This window comes from Danio rerio, chromosome 9 (genome assembly GCF_049306965.1).
Source record: "Danio rerio strain Tuebingen ecotype United States chromosome 9, GRCz12tu, whole genome shotgun sequence".
Lineage (NCBI taxonomy): Eukaryota > Metazoa > Chordata > Actinopteri > Cypriniformes > Danionidae > Danio > Danio rerio.
Window position 1 is genome coordinate 15,187,501 of NC_133184.1, and position 15,000 is coordinate 15,202,500.

At 36.4% G+C, this 15,000-nt stretch overlaps 1 protein-coding gene and 1 long non-coding RNA gene across 6 annotated transcripts in view; both read right to left on the reverse strand.

The window, feature by feature from the left end:
• The window catches only part of LOC141376089 (uncharacterized), a 1,000,182-nt gene that overhangs the window by 466,144 nt on the left and 519,038 nt on the right, over nt 1-15,000 (reverse strand). The gene's annotated exons all lie outside the window — the stretch shown is intronic.
• Nucleotides 1-15,000, reverse strand: part of pard3bb (par-3 family cell polarity regulator beta b) — a 679,872-nt gene that overhangs the window by 431,125 nt on the left and 233,747 nt on the right. For all 5 annotated transcript variants that reach the window (XM_073912548.1, XM_021478865.3, XM_009304543.5 and 2 more), the window contains one exon: nt 5,542-5,625. In XM_073912548.1, the coding sequence (XP_073768649.1) occupies nt 5,542-5,625 (84 nt within the window). The remainder of the gene's footprint in view (nt 1-5,541; nt 5,626-15,000) is intronic.

Sequence of the window (15,000 nt, forward strand, 5' to 3'; positions counted from 1 at the left end):
ATTGTCAATTCATTAAACTGAAATTATATACAATAAATGTATAGATTACTGTATAGTAATCTGATAGTAAACTAATTCTATTATAAATGTTAAATGCAAAATGCTTAAATGTGACATTTAACAATAATTGTGTTTAACTTATTGTTAAACTTTTGAAACCACTAACAAAGTTGACAATAACACAGTTGACTTTTTTTTTTTTTTACCACTTTGTACTTTAGCTCAAGATGCTCACTACAAACCACCACATGGCACTCCGAGGACAACACCTTCACATATTACACTTCATTAAACATGTACACATAGACACACCTTTATGCTGTAAAATTGCAGGTTGATATATCTGTTTATAATGTATATAACTTTTATAGTAACTTTAACTTAATTTGATTGTAATGCAATAATGTGCACTTTTGTAAAGCTGCACTGAAATATTGATGTTCCGATCAGATCACCTGAAGGGAAATTGGGCCTGATCACATAGTTATTGACTAGATCGAAATCGGAAGTAACTTCCTGATCAGGACTCGAATATGTATTGTGGCAAAGAGGCCATGGGGGCGTACAATGCGGGTGGCATGAGTGAGATAATCAGAGACACCTGGATGCTTCACCTGCCTCAAGTCTTCCAGGAGCCCTGGAAGCTAAAAGGAGGAAAGATGGGAGTGCTAGTCGAGAGAAGACCAGGTCTGGATGTTTTATGTTTTGCTTTTGGTTTCAATCTGACAGCAGTCTCTGTAAGGAGTTGCTGTCTGTTTTTTTCTTGAATTTTTTATAATTAAATTATTTAAAAGTTCGGCAGTTCTCCGTCTCCTCCTTTCTGATGGCTAGGTGGCCAACAAAAACTTCATTACATATATATTCTGATTATTTTTAACACATCTATAGTTATGCAGTGGCACTGAGTTAGACCACTTTTTTGACTTCACACAGAAACAGCAATGCGAGTGACATGACATCACTTTGTTGCAGAGACGCTACTGTTGTGCCTAGAAACGCACTCCTCCAGCACATTTAGGCTACATGGAAAAAATTTAATTTTGAGGGAAGGGTTCCATTCATAAAACTTACCTTAGTCACTCTCATTAGTGTCATAAATCTATTATTATTTTTATTATTTTATCATATTTTATCATAGCAAATGATCCAAAGTATGTTTTATTTCCAATTTATGAAGTGCTGCTATCAGAGCCACAATACAGAGTCCCTTTGAGTAAAAGCAACCATAACAAGAAGTCATTTATACCAGTGCCCATCAGCATTTTAAAAGGCAAACTACCTTGAACAGCTGTTTAAATTGTTGATGGTACATGTTACATGCTGTCTGTTTTTGTATGTGTACAGAGTCTAAAACAACTGTGCTGTTATGAATCAAATCACGTAATTTTCTATCAGTTCTTTTTATAACCAACAGACAGAGTTGTAATAGATTTGACAAGAATGTAGGAACAGACACATAATATATATATTGTTTTTCATTACTAAAATTTCAAATAAAAGTGTTAATATAACTTAGCAAACACAAAAGGGATGAAAATCAGCTGAATCTATGATTATGGGAGCATAGAAAAAACATGTATAGTGAAAGTCTTCAAAGGAATATTTTCAGGACAAAGTGTCCCTAAATATTTATGCAAACATTATATTTTTAGAAAGAACTTCACATAATGTGTGTTTCTACTTGTATAATACTACTACTAAAAATGTACCCGAATCAGTGTAATTTTATACACTGAATATGTTTTAGTCACAATGCAAAACAGAATGCAATTTATGGAAGTCAAACTGGTATGATAGGCACTAAAAGTCATGAGTGACGGTGGTTTAATATTTTAAATGAGTGATACATCCTAGATTGGCTAAGCAATATACTCGATTACTAATCCTTTCTTTGGATTTAGGCACTACTTTGTTTAGACATATACTAAAATAGTACTTTTTGCCATATATTAATGATAGTCATGTGCATGTAACTTTTCCCCACTGGCGGTTTTAGGCATACAATGATATCTAATGGTTCTAGGGTTAAGACTTAAGTGCAGTTTCAGTCCCTCGTGACACTCTGATGACTCAGATTCAGTCAGAAACAAAGAGTGACTTTCTGCATGTCAGACAGTGAGACGCTCAAGCCTGAAACATCTGCTCATCAACTGAGCCGCTCCACATACAGTAGGTTGATGAAGATACAGTACTCAGAAACTGCACTTTGAAGACTTTGTGACCCTTGATTGACAGTCTACTGCTGGCCAAATTAGAAAAGTCAAACACATCATGCTTAATACTAATTTCAAGAACAATATTTAAATATTTTACAAATTTAGTAACAAACTTTTTATAAAAAATGTATAAAGGGAAGGTTAATTCTGTAAAAAAAAACACATACATTAAATCCTGTTTTTATTACTAAACTTTATTTACATAAACTCCAAACAAACATAACTTTGCCACTATACTCTCAATGTATCCTTTTTTCAAATAATATAGCCACTAAATATTGATCTGCCAATGAGCAATATGCTGGCCAAATCTACACTTCATCCTACAAATATATAATATTTTGAAAAGAAAAAAATATAATAATAAAAATAAATAAATAAATAAATATAATAATAATAATTTACTTATTTATTAATAAAAAATAAAAATTATTAAATAAATAAGAATAAATAAATAAAAATAAATAAATAAATAAATAAATAAATAAATAAATAAATAAATAAATAAATAAATAAATAAATAAATAAAAATAAATAAATAAATAAATAAACAAATAAAACTAAATTTACAAAAAAAATAAATAAAAAGTAAAAATAAATAAATAAATAAACTGTGTTCTGCGGTCCCCATGACTGTTTTAGTCGTATTCCCTGACTTATATTTCACCACAGTCTGGCAGTGCCTGCATACTGTTTTTTTCATTGTCTGTCACCTTTTCTCCTTTTTCGTATCTTTTTAGAAAGAAACCAAAATGCTTCCACACAACCGATTTAAAACTCGCTTTAGGTTCGATCATCTCCAGCTCTTTTTCTTCCCCGCTACTAGCAGCACCCTCCATTTCAGCATTACTGGATCTGTAGTGACAACAGACCGCAAAGGATGATGGCCACGCCTAGGCTTATGGGAATTGTAGTTCCTGCTACCTTCCGTTCGCTTCATTTGCCTAAGCAAACTTTTCTCAGAAATATAGTTTTATTGAGTCATGCGCCTACGGTTATATTGAAAAAAATTACTATTGCGGTATGACGGTATTTACAATATTGTTACATCCCTAATATACAGTACTATTTCATCGAATTAAATCAGAATTTAAAATAATACTAATATCTGGAAAGAAACCAAGAATGTTCTTAATAAATGTGTTATTTTGAAATATGTTCATCAAATAATCATAAAATAAATCCTATTTTATATCAAACATTAAAAAGCACAGTTTTTCAGTGCTGATAGTAATAAAAAAAAAATGTTTTTTGAGGACCAAATCAGCATACTGATACAAATGATTATGTGTAACTAAAAGTCAAGAAAATTACATAATGGAGTAGAAAGCATTTTGGTTGTATCTTTTGAGTCTAAAATCTATCTTCTATTTCATAACTGGCTTTCCTCAAGCCGCTGAAGTGCTTAACTTTTAACCCCACTCATTGACCTTTACAAAATGTGCTGCTGAGTTTGCCTGAGCCAGCAGTGGATGCTGATCCTCCAGCCCTGCTACGGGTGTATTTACTGCTGACCGCTCCAGACAGCAGCTGCAGTGCTCAGATGACCACAGAAACACACATGGTCACTTTTTTAATTAAATTTTTAAATTCAAAATGTGAGAAAGTTTAATGAATAAACGAACTGAAATGCAAGACTTTGAAAAGACTTTTTACCTTAATACCACAACATAAATAAAAAAATAATAAAATAAAATATATATAAAACCTTTCTATTTGTATGTATTTTGTTTACTTAGACTGTTCTGTAATAAAAAAAAATTGTAAACAAAACCACAATATAATATAAAATAATATAATATAATATAATATAAAATAATATAATATAATATAATATAATATAATACAATACAATATAATATAATATAATATAACATAATATAATATAATATAATATAATACAATATAATACAATACAATATAATAAGTACACAAACACACACACACACACACACACACACACACACACACTCACACACACACACACACACACACACACACACACATTATATATACATTGATTCAACGTTTGCTTTTGCTTTCTAAAGCTAGTATGCATTTTTGCATTCCTCTTTTATTAAAGACTACTTTCCGCTTGCTTCACAGCTGACAGTGCGCACAGCCTCAAGACAGAGAGAAAAAAATAAACAGTAGATTATTTACTATCAACGATTAAAAAAAAAAAACTTTACTTTATACTCAGAGATGACAAAATGATTGGTCTAAACTGGCTGCAAAATACATGTACACCATTAATAGTTAATCCACGCATTTGCCTTACTTAATTTACAAGTTTTAATCATGTTATTATGATATTTTTTAGAGATATTGTCTGTTTTTATTCCTTTTCCTGTCATTTATTTCTAATTTGCTGATGTTAATATGTTACACAGGCTATTTTATATACATATCTAAAATTCTTTGGCATTCAAGTTTGCTTTGAACTTTAAAGAGAAAGAGAGAGAAGCAGATTTAACGTGTCAGTGGGTGCACATGGCTCCTGAGTAGGAGTAGAATTTCTTTTATTTATTTAACTTTTTTTTTTTTTTTTTACCTCAACCTATTGAAAAGAAACAGTGTTATAATAAATACAAATATTGTTACAAATTCATTTATATTTTATTTGTTGCATATAGTTATAACTATATCTGTGATTTGTGTAAATAGTGTGTTTCAATCCGGCTACCACCGCAAGTATATTTCAAACCTGTGTGAAGCAATGGAGATGTCTGACATACATTTGTTCAGGAACAATTTAACGACTCAATGAATATGTGATAAAATCCATAAAGTATAATCGGTGGGAAAAAAGCGATAAAAATGCCAACAAGCAACATAAGATGTCGGCTCGTAGCCACATGTATACTCACAGTACATACGAATCATACATTCTATCGAAATCATATTGGATTATATATATTTGCAGATGGGAGAGGGTCATTATCATTCAAGAGTAAATATAACTGGCATAAAATGAGTCATCAAAACTTTTAGCCAGTTTTTCCATTCAAAGCAACTTTGAATATTTAAACTAAACTTTATTTTGTCAACCTTACCTTCATACGCTAGTATAAAGATAGCCCAAAAACTTGAACTAAAAGCTACAACATTCTGATTCATCACTTCAAAACCAACAGAGCAGCACAGAACATTCCCATAATCCCCCGCAACAAAAACATGTAGACACAAACAAAGCTCTGGATGTTTGCAGTGGAGCTTTAGATATCTCCAACGCACGTCAACATGCTTTAGCTATGACATGTATCACCAAAGTGTGTTTTGTGTGTGTGTGAATATGGAAAAATGGGAAATGTGCTGTACTAACCTTCCGCTGAGAGAGGAGCAATACGGCACCACGTGTATTCCTAAAGGCCCTTGTTCGCCAGAAATCTCCACCGTCTTTGTGAGGCTGAAAACACAACAGCAAAAAAAAAAAAACACATCAGTCACGTTATTAAGAAGTAAGACAGCACAATACAAACCAGTGTAAACTCACTGTCTCATGGCCCTCAGATCTACTGCATGCAGGGCTGCCGGGCTGCCGTACATGTTTGAGTTAGTCAGCTTTCTACCACATGATCCTGTTTTCCTACATTCCCTGCTGAAATCGTTTCCATGATGTCTGCCTTTCTGACTAATTTTCAGATGTTCCTCTTTTTTTTCTCTATTTCTGCAAATGTTCTTGGCATGAGGTGTGATGATATAGCGGGAGAGTAAGTGGATAACTGTGGACAGAGCGGGCCAGTGATCATCCGCCTTTAATCCACAACTAATAGCTCATCATGCTGGAATATTTGCAGAGTCATACATGAGCAAGTACAGTTAGACACCGCTGGAGCTGACAGAGAGAGAAAGAGAGACCTTCAAATGCCCTTTATTTTAGAACATTTAAACTACAATTATTCATTTTAAAATACAAGTTTTGTTGTTATTTTTAAAAAATCATATACATATTATTGTATTTTTGATGATGATTATTATTATTATTAGTGGCAGTATCATTGTAATTATAATTATCATTAATTTTAGAAGCATAAATATTATAAGTAGTATTTCCAGAGAAAAAAACGGAAAAGTAGTAAAAAAGAAAAAAAGAAAAGTAGTATTTCCACACGAAAGAGATCGCATGGTGTTGTGTGTGTGCGGAGCGTAATAAACAAACGAATTAAGAATCAAAAGACATGTGAAAGAGAAACCATTAAAGCAGAGGTCGCGTTAACCGAATAATTTCCGTCATTGAAAGATTTTTTTCAGCTGTGACGGAAAAATTTGAAGATCATCCGTCATTTTGACGGATTATGCTGAGGGTGATCTATTGTAATTTGTAGCTGTAATTCCCACTCCTGTCCAGCTGATGGCGATTGACCTTGTTTTGTCTCCTCTTGTCACCGCTGCGTACAGTTGCAAAAATCTCACCGCAGCTGAGTGCGAGAAGTTTCTTTTAAACGGCCAAATAGTTGCAATATTAATAATAAAGGTGAAAAAAAGATGAAGTGATGCAGTGGACGATGAAGAACAAACAGACAAAAATCTTTATTGCCGACAGCTGTTGTTACGGGCCAACCAAGCAGCAACAAGGAGGTCAGGTGCTTTGGAGTGAGAGGGGTGAAGCCGCGCCCCTGGTGCTGAAGGAGCGCATGCTGCAGTATTTTTTCCCAGTGAAACGAGTGCTTGCAAGACCGGGAAATCCCACATTCAGAAAATCCAACAAACGTCTTATCACTTCCCTAGGAGAAATGTTTCCTAACTACAAAACGCGGTCTGAATCCCACATTCAGAAAATCCAACAAACTTCTTATCACTTCCCTAGGAGAAATGTTTCCTAACTACAAAACGCGGTCTGAAGTGGCGCTACCCAGATAGCAGGTATCAATCGGCCTGAGCTCGGCTGCCCTTTGGCGCCTCCGGCTCCGACTCAGCATCGGCGAGTGTTATCCGGGCTGAGTATGGCCCGCAGCTCGCTCCCGCACACACGTTTGTGACGTTTGCTGTAAAGCACTGGCCCAATTCCTGTAAACCATATCTGGCCCGAGTCTGTCTGTAGAGTCCGGGCCACTTCTGGCAAGGACTCTCCAGTTTGGCAGCAGAACGTGGCTTCAGCCTCCAGAACCAATTTAAAACTGTCACGAGAAGTCGACTTTCCGAGGCAAAGACACAGAATTTAATGACAACTGCCTCTGCATCAGTCTCCCTTGATGCGTTTGATTACGCACAGGCAAGCACCCAGTCCATGTCGACGCAGGAGGAAGATATTAGGAGGTAAGGCAGATATGAGTTATTATTCATTTGTCAAATAAATGAATTAATAATTTACCCTATATGCTCGTTGTGCAAGTTCATTATTAAAATATGAATAAAAAAGCGATTAGAAAATATGCAAATTAATTGACGGTCAATAACAGGTTATGACAGATTTTTTACAACCCTCTCCTTCAAAATGACGGACAATGACAAAGTCTAACGCGATCTCTGCATTAAAGTGACAGCACGCAATATTCCTGCTGCCCCCTGTTTTTATCACTAATAATCAAACAACAAAAAGAGAAAATCACTCACTGCTCTTGACTGAAGGACTTTTGTAGCTAAAGATTTTTATTACAGTGAAAATTTATTAAAGCACAGTTTGTTCAATTTGTAATGAAGCAAATAACACTTTCTCCAAAAGAAAAAAATATTATAGCAAATACTGTGAAAAATTCCTAAATCTGGTAAACATCATTTGGGAAATATTTATAAAAAAAAAAACACACAGGATCGCTGAATTTTGACTTCAACTGATAATGGTTTTGAATATCGTGATAACAATTATGAGCAAAATAACCGTGATTATGACCTCCTTCACGAGACTCAACACTTGTAAACATTCGCTCCAACTGGTTTGTACGGCTCTCGATCCCGCCTACACTCGTCAGCGCTACCAAGCCGACCAATTACAGAGCTTGCGCTTTGCATCGTTGCGACGTGTAGTTACTGTACATTTTTTGAGAGGTTGGCATCAACGTCGGCGACGGCCACAGCAAGGGCTATGCGCCCAAGCAAAGGCTACGCTGGAGCATACGTGTGTGCTTGACACATAAGTATAAATCAGCCTTTAGTGTGGACAGAAAAACACAAGATATACAATGGTTGCAACAAAAAGACCCAAACTAGCACCAATAAACTGTATAAACAGAGGTCGCAACACATCTGTATATATGTTTTAATTGCCGTGATGCGTGTGCAGCAATCGCTTATGCCCCCACACATCATTTACCTCCTCACATGTTAAAGTGCTGCTTTCTGCATAACCCAGGTGTGCACGTGCATCTTCCTCTGCTTGTAAACTCATAAACAAACACTTAATTGTTAATCGTTTGAAAAAAAAAACACATTTTCAGCAAATTCACAGGAAATAAACAGCAATACCTATACAGAACAACATCAAAACCTTTCTCAGCACACTGTAATAATCACATAATGATATGGCTATAATACAAGCGTGAACGATTATGTTATCTATAGGCTTTGAGGAAAGCTCTGACTCTTTGCTCGCTGTTGTGATTTCCAGTCAGGTGTGAGTGAGCACAAGGTGATAAAATAAACCACAGCAATTTAAAGAATGTTTGGAGAGTTTTCCCGAGGCCTTTTACTCGCAAACAGGCACCTAGTCTAATAATTTACCCATGTGTGAGGTCTTAATAACTTCAGCAGACTGACCACACACACACACAAACATAAATACTCCCTTCTCCAGGCTCCTGTTTGACTTTAATTCCTTCATTTTTTTTTTCAGTATGTAGCACAGATTGTGTCTGACTGTGTGTGAGAGCCTATTTGGAGAAAGAGCTGAGAGTGTTGAGATGCTAATGCAAAAGAGAGCTGTCTGCCCAGAGCTCAGAGGACTCAACACTGATAAGCTTCTCTAGCACAGATAACTGAGAGAGAGAAAAGAGAGAGAGAGAGAGAGAGAGAGAGAGAGAGAGAGAGAGAGAGAGAGAGAGAGAGAGAGAGAGAGAGAGAGAGAGAGAGAGAGAGAGAGAGAGAGAGAGAGAGATGGGGTTTAAACACAATCACCATGAGATGGAAAACCGCAAACAACAACAACAAAGATGGGAGGAAAAACTGTGGTAAGCACGAGTAAATCCTGTGAAGTGCAGTTTCATCAACTCGCCAGAAGTTTCGTTAATCAAGGCCGACTCAAATAAGAAATTTCAAAGAGACCCAACTCCTCAAGGAGGGGCCAAGGAGCCCAAAATAATTAGGCAGGCTTAAATGAGGGGGAAAAAACTCAGCACCCCTCCATTTTGCTCTCCCTTTTCCTCTCTCTCGTTCCAAAAAAGATGTTTTCCACATTACGTACTATACAGTAGACAGTTATTAAACGCACTGTGTGCTGTTTGTATTGTCTGAAAAGTATTTTGTCATGAAGTGACCAACATTCCAAGCTCACATTGCTGCTGTTCTTGTTAATAAAGTGACTTATCTGTGTATAAGTAGGCGAGTCTAACAAAATGACAGAAACAGTGCACATGAATATGAATTGCTAAAAGGATGTTTTTCTGCTAAAAGAACAAGTTTGAAACAACTACAGGGTGAGTGAATAATAATAATAATAAAAGATAAAATTTTGAAGGATGTTAGTAAGCTGCTTTATTAGGTTCATTCGTTCAACTGATGCTTAATCCAAAGATCTAATTGGCCAATAACATGCTTTAAAAATGCATACATAGTCTAGAAGATCTGCTGGAGTTTAAAACAGAGTATCACACCCAGGTGGTTTCCAATGAGTTTCCAACTGAGGTTTCCACCTTCTTTTGAAATATATTTTTTTGTGTTCAACAGTAAAATAAATTTAAATAGGTTTTTAGCAAGAGAAGGGTAAGAAAATGTTTTCAGTCAAGCCTGGTTTATACTCGACGCGTTCGCTAGTTCACTTGAGTACGCACGGCGAATGTGACGTCATCCCTGTGTTTGTAGAGGTTTGCTTTGGGTGTGGAAATGATTTTTGGCTGGCAGAGTGCACTTTTTAAAAAAAAAAATTTTAGGGTGGCGCCGCGTTTGATTTGAGTTTAAGACAAATGACTTTGAAGAGATTTTGGCTGAAACAGGTATGACAGTACAGACATCTTTATGATCCATCCATGCCTGATCATAGGGATAATCCAACGACCAATAATTGGCTAGGAATTGCAACAGTAGTGGATAAGGAAGAAAGTTTTTGTTTAAAAGTTTAGAAAAACTTAAGAGGTAAGTTTGTTAAAACCAAAAAGAGACCAAAGTGGTTTTAATAAACAATTACAGAATATGTTTTTCCACAATTTGTATGTTTTACACTGATGTGTATATTAAAATTTTGAATGTAAAACAATTTAATAGTTACACAACTAAAATGAAGTCACAAATTATTTCTTTGATAATGAAAAAGCGCAACGAAGGTCCGCAACAAAGCGCCAGGCGAAAGTATAAATCAGGCTTCATTCCTTTAAGTGACTTTGAACATTGTATGGTTGATGGTGCCAGAGAGGCTGATCTTAGTATTTCATAAACAAAAAAGAAGAAAAAAAAACTATTGTAATACCCAGAAAGCAGCAATGCTATCTCTGGGTTGGAAACGCCTTGTTGATGCCAGGACAGAGGACAGAGGAAAACAGCCAGATTAAAAAGTCAATCAAATAACCACTTCTTACAACTGAGGTTTACAGAAAAGCATCTCTGTTGCTTGAAGGGTTAGTTCACCCAAAAATGAAAAAAAATTATTAATTACTCATCCTCATGTGATTCCTGTCCCCATGTGATCCCCTTTCAGAACTAAAATAAAGATATTTCAAGATGTAATTCAAGAGCTTCCTCATCCTTCAAATATAACAGTCAGAAGGAATTCAATGTCCAGAAAAGGAACCAATAACGTCAAAATAATCCATCCACTTCAGTGGTCATATCATATCATATGAAACAACTTTGTTCATCTCTTTTGTATCAGGTCATATTTCATCAATCATATTTACAGTGCATATTCCACACAATAGTGTTTTTGGAGCTTTGTATGTTGAACTTCAAAAGTCACACAGTTTCTTTTCTGGACTTTGAACGTCTTGTAACCATTGCTGCGTAGGGTCAGAGAGCTCTGAGATTTCATCTAAAATATCTTAATCTATGTTAGGAAGATGAATGAAGGTCACGGGGGATTGTAACAGCATGAGTAATCATTTAAAAAAAATTTTTTGGAGTGAATCAATCCTATAAAGCAGATGAGCAACAGAAGAGACACCATTGACACTAGAAAAAAGCAAACTGAGGCTAGATTTGGCACAGGCTCACCAAAATTTGCCAACAGAAGATTGGAGAAAAAAAAGATTGCCTGGTCTAATGAGTCTCCATTTTTTGCTGTGAAATGATGATAGGATCAGAAAGCAACGTAGGCAACATGAAAGCGTGGATCCATCCAGCCTTGAATTTGTGGTTCAGGTTTGTTTGATGATGTGGAGGAGTGTACTTTCCTGTTATACTTTGGAGCCTTGGTACCAACTGAGCACTGATTAAATGCCACAGCCTACCGAACTGTTCAATCTTTAATGACAACAGCGCACTCATTTTGTGACGTATATATCCAACAGGAAGTCCCAAAACTTTCACAAAGCTCAAACCATCTCAAACTAATTTCTGGAAAATGATAACGAGTTCATGAAACTAAAAGGGAGGCCAGTCACCAGACACCACTATATCCAATAGAGCAATGTGACAATACATATCATATGGACAAAATAAAAATAAAAAGTCTAAAAAAAAGTCACAGTTTCATATTGTGTTCTATCGTTTATTTCGTGGTGTCACTGTAGTGACTGGGGCAAGGCTATGAACCATGGGAGCAGTTCAAGGCTAGTGACATGAATGTTAATGAGCAGCGCCTGCTAGCCGCACCGATCTCGAGTCTCACGGAGAGGTGCTCCGGAAAGAAAAAAGGAGAAGTGATGATGGAGGAAGGGGAGAGAAGACCAGGCCTGGACACCTTGTTCCTGTTTTGCTTTCAGTTTATCAGTAGTCACCCCGAGGTACTGCCACTGCACGTTTGTTTAATGATTATTTATTTCATCAAATTATTTAAAGTTCTTTGGTTCTCCGCTTCCTTCTTCCCAATTACCAAAGAGCCATCAAACTTTGTAACAGTCACAAAATAAAATTTTTATGGTAATACTTTTTTCATTTCTTTTACTTATTTTTTTTTTTGCATTGCAATTTGCATGAGAGTAATATTACACATCACTATGGGTATGCAGACCAAAACATCAATAACAACATTTTGAGAAAGTCAGACAGACAGACAGACAGACAGATTCTCATCAGATACATTTCTCTCATTTTGTCCACCATTTTAAATGTATTTGTCCCACTAAGCTTACTATATTGCATTCTAAGATCTTCCTCTTTACAAGTTTAACCTAACCTGTCCAAAATAAGATATATAACATAACAGAGCTGTCTACTTTTAGGATCAGCCCTACAAGAATGCCTGTGAATTCAGCTATAGTAGAATTAGCAAAAGCTCGGATGCCTCATTTCTGCCGTTCATTACCTCTCTTGTACTTTTCCTCTTTGGTTAAACACCAAGCATCAATAACCAAATAAATGAACGCTGAAGAAAGCCTTCCACAGAGTCTACAGATGAGACCAGCGGATGAAAGGCTGGCGGTGAAAACGGGAAAGGGGCACTCTCGAGCAGGTGTCCTCTTTATTTACCTGCTCTCTCTTCCATACAGACAGAAGGTACAAAAAGGAAAATAAAAGGCAGATAGGAATAAAAGAGAGCAAATTACCAAAGCTCTCTCATCTTTTCAACTCTCCATCTTCAAAGTGCTGAGCTTCAGCAGCTTTGCACAAATAAGAGCCGTGGTTCAGATTAACAGTCTCTCTTGTGATTGTGTATGGGCCGAGTGTGGGTTCCTGGAGAAACATGCGATGCTGCTTCTTTCAGTGAATGCGGTTGCCGTTTCTTTATGAGTCGGGCTATTGTGCTGCACATTCGAAGATGTCTGATGTAGGCTGGAGAGCACTGAGTAATGGAAAATGCATGTGAAGAGGTGTGAACAAGGATGTGTGTTTACCTGTGAGTGTTTAACCCAGAGTAAAGCTCCCCTACAGGGCTGAAATAATCCTCCTATTCAGAAGGACTTTAATTCGGCCTCACAATCAGGCATCCAGTCACTCAACGGGGATGCGGAAAGAGCCGCATGTACAATCACCCTCACAGTCTCCTGCAGCTAATACACCAGACCCGCGGCATTAAAGGATGACTAAAATTAAACCTGTTTTCTGTCAGAATAAACACAGGGGCTTGTAAAACTTACTTAAACAGCACTTTGCAAATGCAAAGTAATTGGCAGGTCACTTTAGAGCAACACATTGCCTTAAGGACTATTCAGACAGAAAAAATTCATAAGTCATTTTAGGCTTATATCTAAGTATTAAATCTTGTCTGATGCCGAATACCACAGTGATTTCAATGATAAACATGACTACGCTAATGCACTAACAACAGAACTCCATGGAACAAATCTTCTACGTGTGGAAATCTGGAGTTTTTTTCTAGCCAAAGGTGCCGTTTTACAAGTCAGCACAGATCAGGATTTACATTACATTCCCTCAAGAGGATGAGCCTCGGATTCCAAAAAATGTTGTCAACAGACAGAGGGTTCCCACACTAAGCCAAATGTCAAATCTAATGACTTTCACAGAGTAAAAAGTAGAATTTTTATAATAAGACTGAGAAGAAAAATAATAAAATATCTTTTCCATGTTGTCATGTCACACATGTTTAGGATATGGTACTAAAGCCAAACAAAGCTGTACTGGAAACTACATTGAATTTTTTTTATTATTATTATTTTTTTATTATTTAATTCAATCTTAAATTAATCTTTTCAGTTAGTCTATAACAGAGGTTCTCAAACTCTGCCCTGGAGGGCCGGTGTCCTGCAGATTTAAACTCCAACTTGCCTCAACACACCTGCAAGGATGTTCATAGAAAGCCTAGTAAGAGCTTGATTAGTATGAAAGTAAATCAGTTGCGAAACTCGAGAGCTTGCAAATGTAAATGTGAGCACTTGTGATAATAATATTTGTATGTGTAGGTTGAAATGTACACTTACAGCTCTGATGTGAACAGCTGAAATCCTCGATTTGCACACACACACAACAATCCACACACTTGTGTTTTAAATTCGAAGTTGCAGATTAATAGTTGTGTATTTGTAAAATGTCATTCACAAATACAAAGTGACAGACACACGTGTGCACGGCAAATTTGACTGCATCTTCGCTCTACAACCACAGGTCGGCACTCACAACCTCTCAGATTCGTCAGTACAACTACAAATCTCCCGCGCTCTGACTTTTGCTACACATCTCCCGCGATCTCTGTAGCAGAACTCATCTGTGCACTCGCAGATGCAGAGGCGTGAGCAGCGCTGGGCAGGGGAGGGGCGGGGCTGGTGTAAAGCTGTTTGATTGGCTGATGCCTGACCAATGAACAATGCCAGCAGCCAACAGGACTGAGGTGCAAAATAATCATTTCCCACGATTATTTTATTATTTAGGGTTTATTTAAACTCTTTTCTGAAGAGATTCTTGTTAAAAATAATAAATTCTGTGGAAATGTACATACCAGTAAAAGAGCAGCAAAGCCAGTTTATTGGCTAGAGCCAGCCAATGAGATGGGGCGTTTCTGTTTGTCAGGACACAGGGCAGCTCACGTTGTTGGAGGCCTCGAGCAATCAGAGGGTAAGTTATGATTTTTAATAATTATCTGTAT